The sequence below is a fragment of the Crinia signifera genome, chromosome 2 (assembly GCF_055691185.1).
Source record: "Crinia signifera chromosome 2, ASM5569118v1, whole genome shotgun sequence".
Taxonomy (NCBI): Eukaryota; Metazoa; Chordata; class Amphibia; order Anura; family Myobatrachidae; genus Crinia; species Crinia signifera.
Window position 1 is genome coordinate 71,025,465 of NC_139218.1, and position 22,123 is coordinate 71,047,587.

At 44.5% G+C, this 22,123-nt stretch overlaps 1 protein-coding gene across 1 annotated transcript in view; it reads left to right on the forward strand.

The window, feature by feature from the left end:
• The window catches only part of SEZ6 (seizure related 6 homolog), a 519,872-nt gene extending 514,450 nt beyond the window's left edge, over window positions 1–5,422 (forward strand). The window contains exon 17 of the mRNA XM_083172348.1: window positions 1,780–5,422. Within this exon, the coding sequence (XP_083028474.1) occupies window positions 1,780–1,809 (30 nt within the window). The 3' untranslated portion in view covers window positions 1,810–5,422. The remainder of the gene's footprint in view (window positions 1–1,779) is intronic.
• The last annotated feature ends 16,701 nt before the right edge of the window (window positions 5,423–22,123 follow it).

Here is a 22,123-nt window from a genome sequence, read left to right on the forward strand (position 1 = left end):
TTGAGCAAGCTGAAGATAGAATACAGTGCTACATTGGCCAGCCACAGATTAAGGGGTGTACTAAATTTTGGATTGACATAGGGCAGTATTCAATGAGAAAAGTTCTCCGTGTTTTGTGGAGAATTTGTGCTTTTTTCGCCTTGGACGGAGCATTTTGCTCTCCAAAAGCGAGCAACCCTATTCAATGTGAAATGTTCTCCGTCTTTCTAAGTGATTTTCGCCGTCTCTCTCCGTGTAGAAATTCTCCATCTTTTGATGGAGAGCTGGAATGTGAACTTTTAATCTAAAAGGGTTTTGTATTTAATTTTGGTGTCAAAAAATCAGGAATTTTTTTCTGTGAAGGGGCATGTGATTTTTATTCATGTGCTTATAGCACATGAATATATATTTAATTTAAAAAAATATATTTTTTTTAATTTTTTTTACACAGTGCAGCCAGCAGGGGGCCGGAGCGCTCGAGCCGCTCATTAGATATTCATATATTCACTGCACCCGTATGCACGTTCGGGTGCAGTGAATACTGGTCCCCCGCTGGCTATAGGGGGGGGCAGCCTGTGCTGCCTGGGTCCCAGGGGGGCCCCCTACCCTCACATATGTTCTGTGGCATCCAGGGAGACTTTAATCTCCCTGGATGCCACGTCCCACGGCTCCCTGTCAGCTCCCTGCCGCGGACGCTCGTCCGCTGCAGGGGTTAAGACTCGCCGCGAGTGGCGGCGAGTCTTAAAAACGTTGAATAGTGGGAGCAGGAGTGGCAGCGAGCCCTCCGGAACACGGAGAGTGCATGGAGAGCAAAATAAAACGCTCTCCATGCACGGAGAACTCCGTCATTGAATACTGCCCATAAAGTGGATGGAGATAAAGGGCCTTATTCAGACCTGTAAGCAGGTGAACCATGCTGCACTGCAGGTGGGGAAGATGTAACATGTGCAGAGAGAGTTAGATTTGGGTGGGATATGTTCAAACTAAAACCTAAATTGCAGTGTAAGAATAAAGTAGCCAGTATTTACCCTGCACAGAAACAAAATAACTCATCCAAATCTAACTCTCTCTGCAGGCTCAAATCCTTACCCGCCGGCACTGCCAATCCGGCGTCCGTTGGGAGAATAGGGATTTTAAGCATGTTAAAAAGTCCTGATTCCGCAATCCCAGCCGGGATTGTGGGATCGGGATATTTACACGTTTACCAGCCCGGATCCCCAACGCGACCACCAGACGTTAGGGAGATTGACCCAATACACCACTGATGTATCGCTCTGTTTGAAAAGTAAGGAACTGACTAAGAGAAGAATGTCCTGTTGCAGTGCACTATATTTCAAATAAAAATGTACTTTTATTAACAATACATAAAAAAACTGCAAAATATAAAAGACAGACAAAAATGTGCAAAAGATAACTGTCTATTATATTTCACAGTTTTTTAAATTGACAGAAGGTCGACACAGGCAAAATGTTGACATAGACATGGTCGATGCAGAAAACGTTAGTGTCTGGGCAATAGGCTTGCGGGGTCCGGGGATTACGTTAGGGATTCTCTGGAAGTACCCTTATTGTGAGAACTGCCATTGCTGTAACCTGAGAACTGCCTTGCTGTAACTTAAGAAATACAAATCTGTTATCCCGGAATGCTGTCTGCCTGCTGAGAATAAAGAACCAGACTTCATCTTTAACCGGTGTATGTGATTGTCACAAATAAAAATAGATCTTACAGAAACTATTTTGGATTATCATTATTATTTCTAATCCACATTTTTTGTTTGTTCTTTCCTATTACCATTGCAGGACACAAGGGAATATGAAGTGTCCATATAAGAGTAAGATCAACCTCATTCTTGGTGGGAGGAGAAAAAGAGGAGGAAATTACATCTTGTCACTCTCAAGTGTAAGAAGCTTCCGGACTCTTGTTGCTTCCTCATTGGCTGAACTGATTAATTTTACCCCAGGGTCGGCCACAGACAATTTTCAGCAATGGCGCAGCATTGGCCTGCACTGCAGCTCACAACAGACGTCACATTCCCAGCTCTCCTATCCTTCTGTCCGGTTCCCGCTGGTCTTATTGCTCTTAGTTCTACATCCTACTTTCAGCTGAAGCCCTAGATCCTTCCTTCATACCTCAAAAGAAGACTATGTCCAGATGGTTATGTGGTCCCAATGCAACATTTAACTTCAGCACAAAAGGTTAATGGTAATGGCCCAAAAAAATTACATAGATTAGAGGTGTTTAGAAAGGAGCAGGGTCCGTTGCATAAACTTGCATGAACAATACTCATAAAAACACAGAAGAACAAAGAGCCACGAATCCAGAACTACATTAAGAGCAGATATTAGAGAGCAGATAGGAGAACTACTAAGGATTGTGCATTAAAGTGTGATGATGTTTATACTGTATACTGATGCTAGAAAACTCCCAGAAACTACAATACAATGGGATTCACAATGACACATGCACACTTTTATGCCTGATCCCTCATAGCGTGTGTGTTTAGTTACATATGTATATATGAATTTATATATTTGTTTATACGAGGTGCATTGGGGGATTTCATAGAAACGATTCATGTTCACCGAGTCTCAGTGACCTCATTAAATCTTCCATTGGACCGCACAGTCCGTGTGGTTACCAGGGCATAGGGGTACCTGCTTTTTGTACAATGAAGCTCTCGTTGCCCATTTATCTTATGCACTAGACATACTTTGGGCAAAGTGGGATGTTGATTTTGTTCATTTTTGTTACCTGGAGGCCCCAATGAAACAATGTCAACTTTTATGGAAATGTTAAAGTTGTGCTTTAGGGAGAATGCGCACATAAGCCTTCTCTACAGATTATTGACTTTTGGGTACAGCTATTTACATGGCTGCCACTATGGTGACCAGAAGTCCCTGCACTGCTCTGAAGAATCCAGATAAGTAAGTAACATTCTGTTTACAGGTGGATTTTATGCAGCAAATAAAAGCATCGACTCAGAGGACTGTCTACAACATTACCAAGAAGTCAGATATTCTGTACAGGAGTGTTTTATTTGCACGCTGTCCAGAAGAAAATAGTTGCACATAAGGAAAAAATATGTCAAGAAGTTTTATAGGAATATGTCAAGATGTCATACACAAAGCTGCCACATATACAAATACAGGAGAATTCCCTATCTAATGGCCAAATTGGGACATTTAGGGGTAATGTATCAAGCAGAAAGAAGAGTGTAGAGGTGGAGAAGTTTTCTATAGCAACCAATCAGCTTTGAGGTAGCATTTATGAAGTACATTCTATATAATGATAGGCTGGTTAATATGGGCAACTTCTGCACTTGTTCACCTCTTCATTACACTGCTTGATACATCAACCCCTTATTAAATTACAACTAAGGATAATATGTCACATTTTACTTATATACCCCCAGTGCAGATTGCCCTCACGATAGACAGATTTTTAAGGATAAAGCCAATTATGTAGTCACTGTTAATACTCATGTAGGGTTATGATGACCTGGCCTCAGTAAAGTGTTAAATCGTTGTAAATGAGGGTAGAGTTAGAATAAATCACCTTTTATAGGGAGTTCAAAAGTGCTCCACAATTGCGGTGTGCTACAAAAGTCTCCATTCTGGGAATGTGTATTAGGACAATATAATTTACATGTTTAAAAGAGAAGTAATTCTGCGGTATTCAAATGATTTGGTCACCCTGTAGGCGGTGAAAAGAAATGGGAAACGGCACCCATTTTTTGGAGCGCCAATAAGTTTGGCCGGGGTTAGCCGCTATGCTAGACCCGCCTGGAGATCGGGTGCGATATAACATTTGACTTCTCATGGCTACAGAGGAGATCAACAATGGGTGACAGCACTCACTGTGTAGCGACTTTCTAACTCCATGTATACATAATAAAAAGACTCTACATACTTGGATATGGGGTTCTCTTAGTATGATCTGTGCCAGGCTGCCCACACAAAAGGTTAACACTGAGTATTTTTTAAATGAATATAGAACAAGTTTAAAAGTGTTCCGCACTTTCACAGAGTATCAGAGCAGAGCATCTGCTACCCGAACAGTGAGGGCATGTATCAAGCTCTTTACCTATTCATTATGCCAAATTGTATACAGTAATCCACTAACTAGGTTTGCTAGGTTTGCTTCCCTGGCTCATGGACCACCAGTGTCATCCTATAATGATGCAGCTGCCTAGGTCGTAACAGTTTGTCAAGGTTACGGCAGAGGCGGATTGGCCCACTGGCAAACCGGGCCATTTCCCGGTGGGCCGGTCCAGATTTCCCTCTGGCTGGGCCACCGACCGTGCTTCCAGGGCTGGCGTCATCCTATATATGCAAGCAGCCACAGCCTGGTCACAAAGTGCAGCATAGCCCAAAACAAATATGGGCGCCGCATATATGCATATATTAAATGCGCATATGCTGTGGCCATATTTGTTTTGGGCTATGCTGCACCAAGCGTGGTGGTGCGGCGGACCAACCTGAAGCTTGTCCGCCGCACCACCAAGTATGAAATGAGGAGATGTGCCCATCTGGAGGCTTTCACGTGTGAAAAAGATTATTTCATATTCATGTCCTTTAATATATTGATATTTTATTATTCCAGCAACTTGAATTTTACATATACTTAGTAAAAGTAGATCCCGACATTTGCTTATACTTTCAATGACACCCTGATTTTAAAAGGTATTAACTAAATACTAGTACTATCTACCTCTGTACTAACATCTTTTTATACAGTTTTCTGTTTGAGCTTGATACATCCCCTCATAGGGAAACGTAATTGTTAAAGCCTCCCCTATCTCCTCAGTGAGGTTGCTCAAGGGCAAACAATGGTGCCAATGGGGAAGGGTTAGTGAAGACAATCTTACTACATGTATAAATCTATATAATCTGTTTTAGGTTTTGTAATTATGATGAGTGTGGGTAGATTTGCACAGATGGTGTTTGTCCTGCCATATTTATGGATCGATTTATCCTTGTAGTAAGTGTGTCGTGTATGTAAAATAGCAATGCAGAATAATGGCGTAAGTAAGTACATTGCTGACTTGCAGCATCTCTATGCATCCTAGACTGGGACTGGCAATCTTAGACTGACAGATGTTCCTACACTACCACTCCCACAGTCACTGGAGAAGAATGGGAAGTGTAGTCATTTGATTACTGGAGGACAGCTAAATGGAAACCCTTGTCCTGACAGACCACCCCTTACATAATATAGCAGAAAGGAACAAAGACGAAACTATTCAAAGAAAGCTAAAACAAGTGCTCATATAAACACTAGTCTACTTCCAACAACCAATTATACATTGATAGAAGCACATAAAAATCGAGACTTTGTATGTTTCCCTAGGAAAATGAGACATTATACAGAAACAAGACATACCCTGTTGTATAAATGGATTTTGTGATGGTTCGCCATTAAATAAATTATTTTTGTTGATTATACATTGTCATTAGTGACTTTATGTTCATTGTCTGTCTTTGTGCATAGATAGTATACTCTACCAATGGACCAAATTAAAATAAAGGGATACCACTCCACCAGCGCTTGATAAATCCCGCAGTACAGAGATACAGTATTCCATTTTTCCTGTTTCAGGTGCGATCGCAGCCTGTCTGTGGAATTCTGGAACTGTCTTTTATTATGTGTTTGAGTGTAAGAACTTGTATTTTCCTCAGTGGTGTATGAGAATCGTGGAACATCGCAAACATATTTACCACGGCACCTGAAGGAGGAAAGGAACCGTTGGAAAAAAGGAAGACCTCGATGCATGAGGGATTTATTAACCCTTTGAGTGCCAAGTGAATTTGTCAAAATAGGTGTGAAAATTGCAAAGCAAACATGTTTATTCATTATATATATATATATATATATATTCATCTTATATAAGAAATATAATCTTATTTTACACAACATGTCGGCACTCAAAGGGTTAAGTGCTGGTAGAGTGGTATCCCTTTATTTATTTTGCTGCATTTACATGGTCTACGTTTGAAGAACCTTTGTGAGGGTTCATAATACACGACTAACTGCGCACTATATATATTCCCTCCCTTTGTGGATTGTAAAGTATTCAAATGGAATTTTACAAATCTGAAGGAATGCAAAAGACTTGGCAATGTCTGAGTACCATACAAATGGTAAAGAGATTCCTGAAAGGAGCATGTACAGTACATGCAAACTGCTGTGCTGGAAAATGTACAGTAATCTCTGAGGGCAGGGGTGTAATAACAGAGTTTAACACAAGACAGTTGTTATTACACTGGCACTCAGTGGTGTAAATTCGTCCCAGTTGCCCGGAGGCAAGATAAATATTGGTGCCCCCCCCCCCACATACACACATACATGCACCAACTTTATATAAATATACTGTATGTATGCATGTGTGTGTGTTTAGAATAAAGAGAATGTGAGGTATCTATGATCCTGCTAGGAGGCGGAGTCAGCCACAGAAGTGATATCAACTGCTTTCCATTAACAGTTTCAAACTCACAGGGGAGGAGAGGTGCCCCCTTGGGAGCAGGAGCCGGGCGGCAGATGACTCGATTGCCTCCCAGAGTTACACCTCTGCTGGCACTACATGTAAGACTTGAAATACGCATAACCAACCATATGCTGAGTTGCATTGGACCGCACCACTGCTATCTGCAAGATTAGTTAACTTCACTGTGAATGTAAAGTAGCACGAGTACTACACTACAGGCCCCATTCAGACCTGTTTGCATGGTTGCAATTGCGCAGCGGCCAGCAATCCGTTAAGGTGCCAACCTGTTAAAGTGTTATCCTGCCTTGTGAATTAATGTCCCTGCTGTGTGAATGGATGTGTACGGCTGTTAATTCATTCGCACCAATGCGAATAAGTTCAAATCCCATCGCAAGCCGCTTACCATCTAATGATTTTTACACTCGGCACAAGTCATTGCATAGCCAGAGAATTAATCGGTGGTGCAATGAAAAACAGCATACCCTTGCTAAAACTGACATCGCAAACACTCCCCTAACAGGCTTTGCCACGCCTAACTATTTCCTAGGCATGCCTGCATTTTACATGTCTCTCCCAGCATTTTTTCTGACATGCCAGCAGTTTTGTTAACACTCCAACTAAATAGTTGGTTCCCACCCCCAGGCGCCTATTTCCTGTCAATCACTGTGCGAACGACCAGGGATCAGAAAATGTTGGAGTTGGGTGGCCCTGTCCTGACACACCCCTGTGCCCTCCTTTGCAAAGTTGTCTTTGTTCTTCGCATGGCCTTTCTAGTAATTGGCCAAATCCCTCTCTGTTGCCTGGCCACACCCCTTACACATGAGTTCTTACCAGTGTATTTCATGGTGGCAGCTTCGTGCCCTAGTATAACTACTCACAACTCAGCATAACTTCCAATTCCTACTACACACCCTGTAAATGCACTACATGAAATAAGTTTATATCTGAACGCCTTATATCCACCCATTCTTCCACCAGTAGAGATCCGACTGTTATGTATGACTTCCAGTTTCCTGTAGGTACTGTATGTGCACACTGATAAAATACTATTGCTAAAATCCCACAGCCAGATACATAATCTGTGCAATTCATGTGTCCCTGATTTAATGGATATTGTAGCAACCCTATGATAAAATAATTGAAGACTCAACCAGTTTTTTATCAACCTCTAAAATTTCAAAATGCTAAATCAGCAAATCCTATAGTGAAATGCTAAGTAGTATGCCAAGCAGAGCTTAATAATAGGGGTTATTCAGACCTCATTGCACAACTGCCAATTCGCAGCACGAGCGATTATCCATAGACTGCGCATGTGTGTGGCTCATGGTGCACTTACACGTGGCCATCCTGCGATAAAATTCTGCTACTTTTTTGTTATTGCCCGTACACAAGTTGATTGACAGAAAGCCGGCGTTTGTGAGTGGTAACGCGCTGTTTTCCAGGAGTGTTAGGGAAAACGCAGGCATGTCCACGTGTTTGTGTGAAAGTCTGACCCCAATCCGACCGCTTCTATCTCAGCCGCTGAGTAAGTCCTGGGCTACGCACAGACTGCACACAGTAGAAAATTCATTTGATGGTAAGCAGTTTGCGAATGGATTTGCAGTTATTCACCGATCCAGCTAATTTTCACAAGCCGAGTTAAGCGATTCGCAGGCTTGCACGGGCGGAATTTCACTGTGCCAGGGGGGTGTATACCTGATCTCGGGGCTCTGCGGTTAAGTAGGTGGTCTGAATAACCACCTACTGTATATGCTTAGACTGGTCCAGAAGGGGGACATGAATGAAGCTTTGATTTGTATTGGACAAATGATGAGTACAGGTGTGTGGCGCACCCTGCTCCCATATACTACCCATCAAAAATAACGGCAAGTAGTTCCCTCATTGGGTGGCACCATATTTCCAATTAAAACTTTGGAATGATGGTATTAAAAGCAAATATTCTGACACTGTGTCAGAGCCTTTGCTATCTCCTGTGCTTGCCCATCTTCACGAATATCAATGGAAGATGGCATAGGCATCTGAAGGGCCTTCTGCGCATTACAATGCCGATCGCATAAGTTCTCATTAATGTGCCTCATAAAGAACTCGTCAGCATATTGCTTCTAGTGACCTAGTGCAAGTTATACAATGATGCAAAGGAGTCCTAGAGTAGGTACATCAGCCAATACTGAGATGTGTAGAATGTGTGTGACAGGAGAAACGTTATATCGCTGTGATACAATAGTAGCTATTTTGGATACGACCACCAAGACTTTAGCAAAAGTTCTGTAATATGAGCAAAAAATCTAATATGATCTCATAGCCCAGGGGTGAGCAGTTATTTCAGCTGGGGGAGCCACTTAACACTTACTGTACATTAAATATTCGAGGGCCGCGCTCCTGAAAAGGGTGTGTGTCAACTCAAATGGGGGGTCCTTGATTGTAGTGGACCACACCATATACCCCTTATACACATTATGCAACACAATAGTAGACCCCTTATACTTGCCTCTTACACATCATACCACACGGAATGTGCAAAAATTGACATGATATAGTCCAGTAGTAAAATAAATATTAAAAAACAGGCCTGTAGCATGACCTTTATTCCTAGGCTAGGTGCTATTTTTTTTTATTACTTGTGTAGTTTCACAGCGCCACTTCCGGGTTCTATGCTCGCCATAAATATCTAAAATAAACTAACTTAACTCCATGCCAACATGGATAGTTCATACCCCCACTATCCATGTTGGCATGGAGTTGATTTTAGATAGCGTGGCGAGCCACCGAGCCCGCAGCGTGGGCGAGCGAAGCAAGCCCCGCAAGGGGACTCAGACCCATGGCGCCAGGCTGGCGCCGTGAAACTACACAAGTACCTTTTTTTTTATTCAAACTAGCGCTGCTGAGGAAATCTAGTTTGCGTCACTGGGGCCAGCCTGGGCGATGTGGGGGCGGAGCCAGTTCTGTTGCTTCCTAAGAAGTAAAAACACTTTCGAAGCAACCAGAAGAACCTGCCCTGTGTATCCCATGAGCCAACACATCACTTGGGTAAGGAGTCACCAGTAGAAGAATTCCATATACCACCCTCTGCAAGAGCACACTCCAAAATCTGCTTCCCAGCATCATTCTCTAGGCACCCTACTAACTGCTTGCTGCAGCCTTCTCATTACAGTAATGCAGGCTTCATATGAACACAAGCATAAATACCAAAGATGCACTTACACAGAACGGACACATCATGTTATCACAGTATTTAATAAAAGTCTGCGAGCAATGGGTTGTCTGTATGCCACATATTGCCTCTACAATTCTTTTTTTTAAATTAGTGGCGCTAAGGAAACTTTGTTTTTGTCATTGGCCGGGATTTCCTTTCTGACGTCAGACCCTGGGCATCGCTGGGGGCATCGCCAAAGTGGGAGAGTGGAGTTTAACTGGTGTGCCACTCTCGCACTGTGGCTGCGCCTCCCAACAACGATGAGCGTCTGATGTCACAAAGGAAATCCTGGCCAGCCAGTTTCCTCAGCGGTGCCACATGCTGTAGCGCAATGACAAGCCGAGTTAGGCCGCTTGTCATTGCTACCTGGTGGGGGGGAAGCGGGCCAGGCAGGATCGGTCTGTGGGCCTGTATTTTGCCCACCTTTATCATAGACTATGATTCAAATGTTTTTCGTTCCGGCAACCACTAGATGGCGCCCAATGGAGCTATTAAAATGTAGCTCAGTGCGGACACCATATGGCTGCCTGCACCGTAATTCATACCTCCTAACATGACCCTGTCTTGGAGGGACACATTGCTCTGCTTCTGCACTTTCCTCTTAATGTATGATTACCTTCATCTGTGTTGAACAGGTTGATTGCTAAGAAAGGAGCTTCACCACAGGTGATGGCAAAAATCCTACATTAAGAGGAAAGTGCAGGAGCAGAGCAATGTGTCCCTCCTGGAGAGGGTCATGTTGGGAGGTATGGTCATTTCAGCTTGCACCCTCTGGGGGTGTGCAGGGGCGACGACATGTCTGCCGGGCCCTGGGGAAATGGAGGAGGCATGGCTACCAGGTGGGGGTGGGGCCTCTGGGATAGGGCATGGCCACATCCCTATGGGAAAAATTAGAGAGATAACAGACTGCTGCTGCATCTTCTCTCTATCCAGCTCAGCACACTGCACTGAGCATCCCTCTCCCCACTACCTGGCTCACTAGAAAAGGGGAGGGGGGAGCGGGCCTCGGGCCCCTCCAGCAGACCCGGGCCCGAATAAAAAGTACCCACTGCCCCCCCCCCCCAATACAATATTTTCAAATACAAGTGTGGGAAATGAAATATGTTTACAAAAAAAATACAATTTAAGGGCTTGGAGAATTTAGAACATTTTCCTCCAACTGCTCATAACTACATTCAGATGATGTTAAAATAATGTGAAGGGAGTGTGAAAACAAAATATCCTTTTCATATTATCATCTATATATACAGTATATGTCTGAGCTGGGGGGGAGGAGCCAGCATGCAGGGAGAGGGGGGGGGGGGGAACAGTCAAAAAGTGTCAGTCAGTAAGGCTGGGGGCCAATAGTTGGAGTCCATTGGAGTTGTTGTAGCCTGCTGTCTCGCTGCAGCACCACGCCTGTCCCAGGCCTAGTGGGGCTGCCGCATTGGGGGGCCATCTGCTTCCCTTCGTCCTCACCTGTGTGTACGTGCATTTCTATAAGCAATGAAGAGGACACTTTGGGCCCGATTCAGATCTCCTCGCTGGGTTGCAAGTTTTTGGAGCCCAACAAACAGGTAAAACGCCGCCTCATTCAAGTGAAATCCCGCCCATGTGCGCGGCTCTGAATGCGTTGACAACAGTGCACACAGGGAGAAATCCAATTGGAATCACTCACAATCGAATGGATCCCCCTTGTCCGCAAGCACCGAGTAAGTCTATACTATTCTGTGAAGGCCGTGGGGAGAAGGAGGACACTGATGACGTCAACAGCCCTTCCTCCCAATGGCCGGGCAACACCAGCTTTTCTGGTGCACTCCCAGAAAACGCTGTGTTACTGCCACCCAAACGCACGCAGGTTGTCAATCACTCTGCATAGGGACATCGAAGGCTAGCCTTCGCTTGATCCATTTGTACAGATGGCTCACACACAGCATACTCTACATATGCTCGGTCGCCTGTCAGGGTGCAAATTCGCAGCCCTGCATGTGGGTCTGAATCGGACACTTTGTGTAGTTGCTGAACAGCTGTAGGTGCAGAATATTTAGGTGCATCAGTGACATCACTTTATCTATCAGCTGTTTTAATTTTCAATGCCATTGTCACTTCTATGCATGTAAAAAACAGAGTGAATTGATCACTATAGATCGCATTAGATCACATTTGTTCAACGCGATAGATAGCTTTGATAAGCAGCAATTTATGCTTACTCTTCAGGAGATGCGATCTGGTATACAGGGCTCCTGTGGTGCCTTCTTCTCCAGTAGATCCTCTGCGAAGCATGGAACAACAGTCAGGTCCATTCTGCTCATGTGCCAATGGTTGGGGCAGTGCGGCTGTAAAGGATTCTGGGAGTTCTGGGAGCAGAGCTAGCAGCAGGTGCTGATCTGAAAGTAGGTAAGCATTGAGCTTCCATACCATTTTCGTACTGATAATATTACACCATACTGAGATGGTAAATCTGAATTTTTCTGGATAAACTGAAAGCAGATAAGTCAGTTCTTCCATGAATCGTACTCACATACAGAACTATGGTGATGCTATTCAGGCATGGAGAGGGTGTGTTGCTGGAGAGGTCAGGAACTTCTCCGTGGTAACCTGCTTTATGAATAGCCCCAGTGGTGCATGCAGGGGGGGTCTGAGTACCCAGAAACCCCCTCCCCAGGAGTCTAAGGGCCTAGGCTGAAAGCTGAGGGTCCCCCATTTCCATGGGTACAAGAATTTTAAAAATCGGCCCTTGGGAACCGGAGATATCTGACTTCAAAGCAGTGGTCCCCATCCAAGCCTGTTAATTGCTCTTCCCAGTCAGATATTTCAAGTTTTGTCTGACGTAGAGTTTTTTGGAGGGTATATTCCAAAAGCTGGGACTCTCCCCCTTTGAGGGACACTAGAAGCTTGTCTCCACTGTTCCCAGAACCAGAGATATCAGCCTTCGAGCAGCTGGTTACTGCTCCAGCTCCACACACCTGGTATGTAGTTTTATATACTCGTTGGCAGATTGCTCTGCCTCCTGAACTCTGATCCCCTAGTCCCAATACCATTTGGTAGGTGGGATTCTCTAGTTTTTCTGAAATCTTTTTCCGGTAACTGGAGATATCTGCAGTCAAGCAAGCTGTCCTCCCACCAGAAAATTATGAATAAGCCCACTCCACTATACACCCTTCCTCTGCGTATTAAACATTCTCTACCAACCTGAAAGTTATGTATCAGGGCCCCTTCATTCTGCCCAATGCCCCCTTCTCCCACCATCTGTGCAGTAAAGGGGTAATTAGTGTAAATTACTGATCCAGGACCTACATGTTGAGCGCTTGATATATTACCCCCTAAAAGACGATGTTTAATTTCACCAAATATGTAATATCCACTTGTGGCCATTAGAGGTCACTTTAAAATTACATGAACAGAATATACTTTCTGCAAGTACAATTAACCTTTTATTTCATGTGAATACTGCTCTGCACCACAGTTAATATGCAGCAGTTTTACCCATAAGGTCTTACATGCTTTAGATTCTAAACATTCACTTCTGAGAACATTAGCTATTATACTGCTGGTTAAAGGTTACATTATAACTGAACAGAATGCTGCAGAAATCTCCCAGGATATAATGGCATTTCCCATTGTACCTATAAATATTACGCACAGCTTCATCTGTTCAGACCAGAAATGTTCAGAGCACAATTCATAATTAATTAAAATGCTTAGATTGATGGAAGAGGTCACCAGAGTTCTATTGGTACCTCGTGACTCTTTTGGTAGATGTCTTTTATATGGTTAGGCATGTTTAGGTCTCTACTGTGTCCCAGCTTTCTAAGAACATAACGGGATATTTAATAGGATGAGAGAATCAGAAAGTGAGAGATTTGGTAAGAAATCTCAATTTTCTTTTAAAGCGGCAATCATTACACAAGTGTAAATGATTGCCGCTTTAAAAAAACGTGATTACTTACAAAATCTCTCACTTTCTGAATCTCTCATTCTATCAAATTTCACCAAACATTTTTCAACATCTGTACAGTACATTTTCTCAGCGTAAGGTACCCCGAATACAAACTGTCTGGCCAGACATAAAAAACCTGGACAGTATAACCCAAACTTATTGCAAAGTTTACCACGAATCCATAATCAGACTGCTAACTAAACCAGCCATTCTAACCAATTAACATACTAATATGACTGTGACTAACCTCAAGGGAAGTGAAATCTTTTGATTTTAACAAATCTGCATACTAAACAGACACAACCGGTTGTGCTAAAATATTTATGTACCTTTTTATTATTTTTCTTATATATATTTGTTTTTTTAATTATATGTATGTTGTATGTGTTTTTCATACTAGTGAGCAAATAAATTGCATGTACTGTTACCCCCTACATTGCGCAGTTCTATTTCCTTTCTTTATGCTATGTATACAGATAGTGCACCATAAAAGGTCAATTAAGTTTCGGTTGTATACTTTACAGTTCATAAAGAAATACACATAGTGATGCAGGTTGGACAAGATGCCTAGACATGCAGCCATGCGCCAAAACGAAAGTACATTCTTAGGCAAAAGCAGAGGGGGTTTCCAGTTGCACGGAAACCTCCCTGCACCTGGCAAGTGGCTCAACGTAAGACAACAATAGCAATGGTATATAATAGGATTCCTAGAGCTCAGGGGCGGATTGGGATAGAAAACCAGCCCGGGTAAATGAGGGATTAAGCCCTAATAGGGACAGGGTCATTTTAAGGGGTGTGGACAGTCAAGGTTGGTAGGATCCTTTCTTATAGGACCTGATTCTTAGTTGGATGCAGTTTTAGCCTTTCTTACACTTTCACAAGTCCTATGCTAGGTGCAGATCATCAGAGCATGGCCTCCAATGTGAGTGATTCAACATCTCTGTACACAACTACTATCAGCAAAAGGCACATACTGCATTAGCTCTGCATCTATTTAGCCTTGGGAAGCACAAAACAATTCTGTAACTCCGTACAAAGAGCAAACACTTTGGCCCCACCAGGAAAAAACACACATATTGGCCCATTTTTGGGTTGGAAGGGGGGCCCCAAGATAAAATCTCAGTTTGGCACCCCTAGTATCTTGGCACTTTTGACTGGTCACTTATATCTGTATGGATCTCTACGGAGTAGTGCTTTGCTCCCTGTAGACATTGCGCCAGGTAGCTCCACTTATTCACATTATGCGAGTTAACGCCCCTTGTACACATTACGTCTGATATAGCACATTACATACATTATGCCAAGTAAAGACGCTTATACACATTGTGCTAGGTAAAGCCTCTTGCAAACATTATGCCTGGTAGAGCCCATAACACACATTAAGCCAGGTAGAGTCACTTATACACATTATGCCAGGTAGAGCCCATAACAGAAATTATACCAGGTACCGTTGTAACTTATACACATTATGCCAGGTAGCATAGCTTATACACCTTATGCCAGGTAGAGCTAATAACACACATTATACCAGGTAGCGTTGCATATACACATTATGCCAGGAAGAGCCTCTTATGCACATTATGCCAGGAAGAGCTGCTTATAGACATTATGCCAGGTAGAGTGGCTTATAGACATTATGCCAGGTAGAGTGGCTTATAGACATTATGCCAGGTAGTGTGGCATATAGATATTATGACAGGTAGCGTCTCTTATAGACATTATGGGCCTTATTCTGGTTGGAGCGGCCGGGCCGTACGCGTACGTCCCGGTGTTTTTCATGATCTGCGCATGTGCAGATACGCTAATGCGCCGGCGCGAACACTCCACAACGCTTACGGCCGGGGTCTCAACGTGCGAAAAAACCTGTACGCGAGTGTACGGGTAATGGGGCGGCATAGGGGCGTGTTGATGGGAGCGGCCGAAATAATGAGGGAAAATGGGCGTAAATATGGGCGTACACGGGGGTGTGCACCAAAAATGAGCGGTGCTACTACCGCACGATCGACTAAGGCACCGTTCATTTCGGACACAAAACAGGCGGCTGCCAGCCGCCATCTCAAACCACCCCTACAGGTACCGCATGCCAGCGTGCGCCTGAGTTTGCTAATTAACGCTGATTACTACTCAAACACATACACCTGAATGTAATAAGCAATGCTGCAGTCTATTAAGTCCAAAGCATGATTCCACTACCTGCAAGCCACACACACAGCACGCAAACACATTGGAAGCTTCTCTTTCTATACTTCTCCACATTTAAACGTTTGTTTAATTTAAGGTAAGAATCTTTTTAAGACCTGCTTATATACGCTAAGGTAGGGATTTGCTAAACAGTTAGACACATTCACTACGTGCTTTCATAGACTTTACACAGTAGCACACTCAATCTACACAAGTCGACATGTGTCAACGTGTTCACTCTAATACAAACATAGGTTTTCTATTTAGGATACAATAACATAAACCACATCTAACACCTACAAAGGATGTTTCAGCAATGTTTGAAGGCCATGACCACTATTTTGCACACAATCTTTGTATAGTACCCAAAATACTGAACTGTACCACTATCTTATCTGCTATGAATTGGATTTGACTACACTCTGGATGTAAGATGCCACCAATCACATTATTGCACTCACATCTCTCTAACAAAGGATTCCTACATCTGCTTATGACACTGTCAAATCATATATATTTAAAAAGTTATGCATGTTTGTTCACAAGCTATTTTATCATGTTTGGCCCATTCACACATCTTTTTTTAGGGAGGACACATATGCATTCCTACACAAATGTACCTTTTCACCCTTGTTTGTCTGCCTCACCCACTCCATGAGGAAAGCATTGTTCTGGACCTGCTTTTACCTACTACTGTAGGAGCTACCTCACCTGCACACAAACTGCTTTCTCACCTATTAAGTTGCTCTGCACATGTGCTGACACAAACTAATTAGCTGGGAAAAGTTGGATAGGAACATGGGAATGGCCATGGAGAGGGTTACACATGGGAAACTTCTACCACACTTCATCAAATGTTCAAAAATACCCTGGTCAGTAAGTACACATAAATCTAGTATTTGTTTCACACAAGAAATTACACAGACCACAATTTTGATTTAATTTGGAAAAGAAATTTATTTGCTGTTCAGCATCACAGCTTATTTCACACTTTAATGTAAGAAATCAAATAAACAAATAAAATAGACACAAAAATAAAAAAACTGCCAGAACAAGAGGTTGCATATCTCCAAACATGTGTTACCCTGCAAATGCAATGGTGAAAGAAATGGGGACACCAGAATACGTACTGCAACAACCAGGGTGAATACTAAGCAAGATACACACCACCAAAAAAATATATCCTGCATTTGTATAGGTCAAAATACGAACTTTCATGCCCATGGCACGCAAATGGATCGATGGCCAACTCAGGAAGCGGATGTCCAGTGCAATTTAAACCTTTGGCCTCCAACCACAGAGGAAGTGAACCAGGTCTCATTTGGGCCCTTTTTTGCCCCTTTTAGATGGGGCCTTGGGGACAGGGGCCTTTGGCTCAGCTGGCTTTCGGCGTCTTCCCCTAGTCGACACAGGAGGGTCAGCAGAGGTGGAAGGTTGGGGAGCAGCTTGGGGTGGGGCAGCAGATGGGGGATTGTCCCTTAGGGACCTGGCGGTGGACAGCTGCTCCGCAAGAAGTTCATTCTGGCGGCTGAGGTGTTGGCCAATGCTTACTATGCCAGCCGCCAGAGTTTCATTAATGCGGTTCAAGGCCTCAACCTGCAGCTTGTTTGTGGCCTTCCACTCCGCCAGAAAATCCGCCACCTGCTGCTGACGGATCGCAGCATCCACCCCTTGCTGCTCGATCCTCTCCAGCGTCACCAACACGCTCTCATCCCATGTCTCCTGTGGCTGGGGCTGGGGGCGACGTCTTGGTGGAGGCTGGACCACTTGCTCCACCTGTGGCTCTGCAGAGGAAGATGCTGCCGGTACATCCGGGGTTTCTGCTTCTGCTAGGATAAGAATTGAAAACAATGTCACCATCACATACGCAATAAAAAATATCTTTCTAAATACAATGCATTACTGTGACTTACCATCAAAAGCAGCAGCAAAGACCTCCGCCGGGAGCTCACTGTCCATATTGGAGATCCCCCTGATCTCCCCCACATCAATCACGTCCATGGAGTCCAGCTCCAGGGGGGTATACTCCAAATGGTCAGGCATAGGACCTCTCCCGGTGGACATGCTGTGGTTGTACCGGTCAGTCATCTTCCTCTTCAGTGTACTTTTGAAGTCAGTCCACCTACAAGTTTAAAAATACAAATATCACCATGAGATATGTGCACCACTGTGCTACGTGTAGGGTTACCACCTAGACCCTTAAATTCCGGACACATGTTAATTACACAGGTTCTGTGGCAGTTTAAAATTAGGTGAAGTGGAGTCTTGAAGTCAGCCAGCCACAGAACCTGTGTAATTAATATGTGTCCGGAATTAAAGGGACTATGTGGTACCCCTAGCTACGTGACATTTCCTAGTGTGGGTGCTCTTATGTTTTTTTGCCATATGTGTCCCACACACACATTCATGTCTAAATTAGGAGGCATTTCAGTGTCTCATCTCATTCATTAGGCCACTAAATGCACATACATACATCACTTTGCAGAAATGACATCATCCATGGCCAAATTAGGCACCTCCACCTGGTGTGAAACTACACATTCCACCATAGCTTGACAATGTGGTTATTATGGAGTAATTTAACTATGGAATGGCATACTGGGATGTGTAGTTTTTCACCAGCTACATGTGCACAGTTTGGTCATTCTTGTTTCAGTAGCATCATATGGAACACGTTACAACAACTCTTTCAAAAACACACTTTCTCTTGTCCCATCACATACTTCACATGAGCAGAACTGTGCCCATAACCTCACATCACAACAATGGTGCATGTTTCATATATCAATGTGGGTTATTAGACATGGTTGTGTTCACATGTGACATTGAAGTGTAGCACTATCTACAAACACACCTTTCTATTAGTCTCAAAACATACATGTAACATATGTACACACATATGACATCAGGGGGACAAAGACCAGGGCAATTTTTCAGCAGTCTCCAGCAGGAACTGAGGCCCTTATTCTAGTTCACTCTTTCTGCCCAAATATTTCTTTGATGGACAAAACCATGTGCACTGCAGGTGAGGCAGGTGTAAAACCCCACCCAAATCTGATTATCTCTGCACAAGTAACACCTGCCTCACCTGCAGTGCACATGGTTTTGTCCATCTAAGAAATATTTGGGCAGAAAGAGTGAACTAGAATAAGGGCCTCAGTTCCTGCTGGAGACTGCTGAAAAATTGCCCTGACAAACACACTAACCTTTTCTTCACCGCGTCCCAATTTCTGACCACTGGTGCCACCTGGTTCACTTCCTCTGTGATCTTCTCCCAAAGGTTTCTCCTTGCACTGGCACCCGGCTTCCTGGTTGCCAATTCAATCCATTCGCGTGCCCTGGGCACTAGAATTCGCATTTCGGCCTCTACAAATGCAGGGTTTCTCTTTCTGGTGGTGGTATCCTGCTCAGTCATCACCCTAGATGTTGCAGCACGTTTTCTGGTGGCCCCAGTTCTCTCACCATGCACCTGCTGGGTCACACCTGTTTGGAGAGATGCAACCTCTTGTTCTGGCTGGTTGCTTGGCCCTTGTGGAGCTGGTGGAGGTTCAACAGGGCCTGTTACTGAGGGGCCCGCTTGATCTTGCAGGCTACTCCTCTCTTTTTCCTTGAAAAAGGGCTTACCCTAGAGCCCGAAACGCGTTGGTGAGAGGACTGGACCCACAGCATAGGTGAGACCCTTTACCAATTTTTTTCATCTGGTAGACCTCCTCCCAGTATCCGGATACAGGGAGTGAGTTGCTTTTGGGCTCACCTGAGACTGTGTGTATTTTAATTGGATTTCTCTGTATGTTTTTACTTGTATACGTCCTGGAATAAACTATCTTCTGTTTGCTACGGCGATATCTGAGCCTTATTGCAAAGGGATTACTGGACGTGGACATACTAAAGATACCTTTCCATAAACATAGGGCCTCACTTTGAGGTGAGTGTGTCTCCTAATGATTACATGCTGAGTGAAGTTGATGCGATTTTTTGTTGAGAGAACAATAGGACAAAGATACCTTTACATGAACATAGGGCCTGTGTATAAGGTCAGTAATCTATTTACCTTCTGTTGTTCGCTGAGAGTACCAGTATTTTCCTGGCAAGGACAAAAGAAACCTCTACGGGCACATAGGGACCTTTCCTAAGGTCAGTAGGTGCCCTTAAGACGTTGCATAAACTAGGAAAACCAGGAGGAATAGAATCCAGCAAGTCAAGGCATACTGTTAAAAATTCTGCTGAGTAGCGCCGAAGTGTATATTTATCTTTGCCTTTTGCACATGATCAATCACCTGTATATGCACATACACAGGTTGGGGAGCATTGTGGGCTACATCGTGAAATGTGTGCACCTGTCATTCCAATGATGAGTGTTGTCAGCTGGTATCTGTTGGAGTTCGTGTATGCCTTGTGAGTCACATTTCAAAACATCACGTTACAATGCTTTCCTTACATATGTAATGTGTATGACATTGTCATACAGCAACATGTCGCATTGTGGCCCTTTAAGCAGCGTAGTTATGACTAGAGGGTTGCGTGTATTATTTTCCGCACACTGTAAATACAGCACTCCTCTCCATGGATATCGGTGTATCGTGCCCCCTTTAAGCAGCGTAGTTATAAGTAGAGGGTTGCGTGTATTATTTTCCGCACACTGTAAATACAGTACTTCTCTCTTCATTGAATGCATGCTGTTGGTTGTGGTGTGTGTATATCGGAACGGTCCGCGTAAGTTTCTATTCGCATCCAGTTTGTTAATGTAAGAGGGATTAATAAAGTTAATACCAAACAAACAATTTTTTCGACCAATCAGCAAGCACCAAAAGTGATATATGTACCTGCAATTAATAACTGCGCCATTGCCACTATGACTTCTAATCGAGCTAGGTCCTTTTCCACCCCTGAGCTGTTGGCCCTGGTCGACGTTATGGACCGTCACCTGGGGCCCAGGGGCCCATATGTTAGTAATGCGGACAAGCGGCGGGCGTATACTGCTGCCCGCCGCCTGATCTTCTCGACGACCGGCGTCCGCAGAAGCCTGGGGCAGGTTGAGCGGCGCTGGTCAGACCTGCGCCGGCGGCAGCCAGTGTTTCTCAGTAGCCTTCGCCGCCATATTGCCCGATGTAAGTTTTGATTACTAGTATGTTTTTTAGCAATGTTTTGTGTACTTTTTATAAATATGTTCCTGAGTATGGGGGTGTATATGGGGGTGTATATGGGGGGTATATGGGGTGTATATGGGGGTATATGGGGTGTATATGGGGGTATATGGGGGTGTATATGGGTGTATATGGGGGGTATATGGGGGGGATATGGGGTGTATATGGGGGGTATATGGGGTGTATATGGGGGGTATATGGGGTGTATATGGGGGGTATATGGGTGTATATGGGGGGTATATGGGGGGTATAGGGGGGTATATGGGGGTGTATATGGGTGTATATGGGGGGTATATGGGGGGGATATGGGGTGTATATGGGGGGTATATGGGGTGTATATGGGGGGTATATGGGGTGTATATGGGGGGTATATGGGTGTATATGGGGTGTATATGGGTGTATAGGGGGTGTATAGGGGGGGGTTTAAGTAGTTGCTCAGTTTTTGGGTGTAGGATATCAATTAGTTTGCATGATAAATGTCTGAAATATCACAGCAATGATAATTTTGAAGGTTATGAGCATGACTAATGTGAATTTTTCTTTCCCCCTTTTTTATGAAACCCAATCTTCGATTTCTATGCCATCAACATGAACATTTCAGCACGGGCAAGAGCCGCCAGAGAAGCCCGGGAGCAGGCACGCCGGGACCAGGCAGCCCAGGAGCAGCCGGAAGAGGAGGAGGAGGAAGAGGAGGAGGAGGAAGAGGAAGAGGAAGAGGAGGAGGAGGAAGAGGAGGAGGAGGAAGAGGAGGAGGAGGAGGAGAAGAAAGAGGAGGAGGAAGAGGAGGAGGAGGAAGAAGAGGAGGAGGAAGAAGAGGAGGAGGAAGAAGAGGAGGAGGAAGAAGAGGAGACACTGGGTGCAGCTTGGACCCACACAATTTCCCCATCCCCTTCCCCCTCCACAACCCCCACCCCCACCACCTCCCCAACCCCCACCCCCTCCCCAACCCCCACCCCCTCCCCCTCCCCAACACTGGAGACACTGGGTGCAGCTTGGACCCACACAATTTCCCCATCCCCTTCCCCCTCCACAACCCCCACCACCTCCACAACCCCCACCCCCTCCCCAACCCCCACCCCCCCCCTCCCCACCCCATTTCCAACCCCCCTACACCTCTCCACCACCCACCCCCAAACCTCTCCACTCCCCACTCACACCCACTACCTCGGTCCAAACTCCAGGACCATCCCCCTTGCTCCTGACCCCCCCAACCACTGCACAG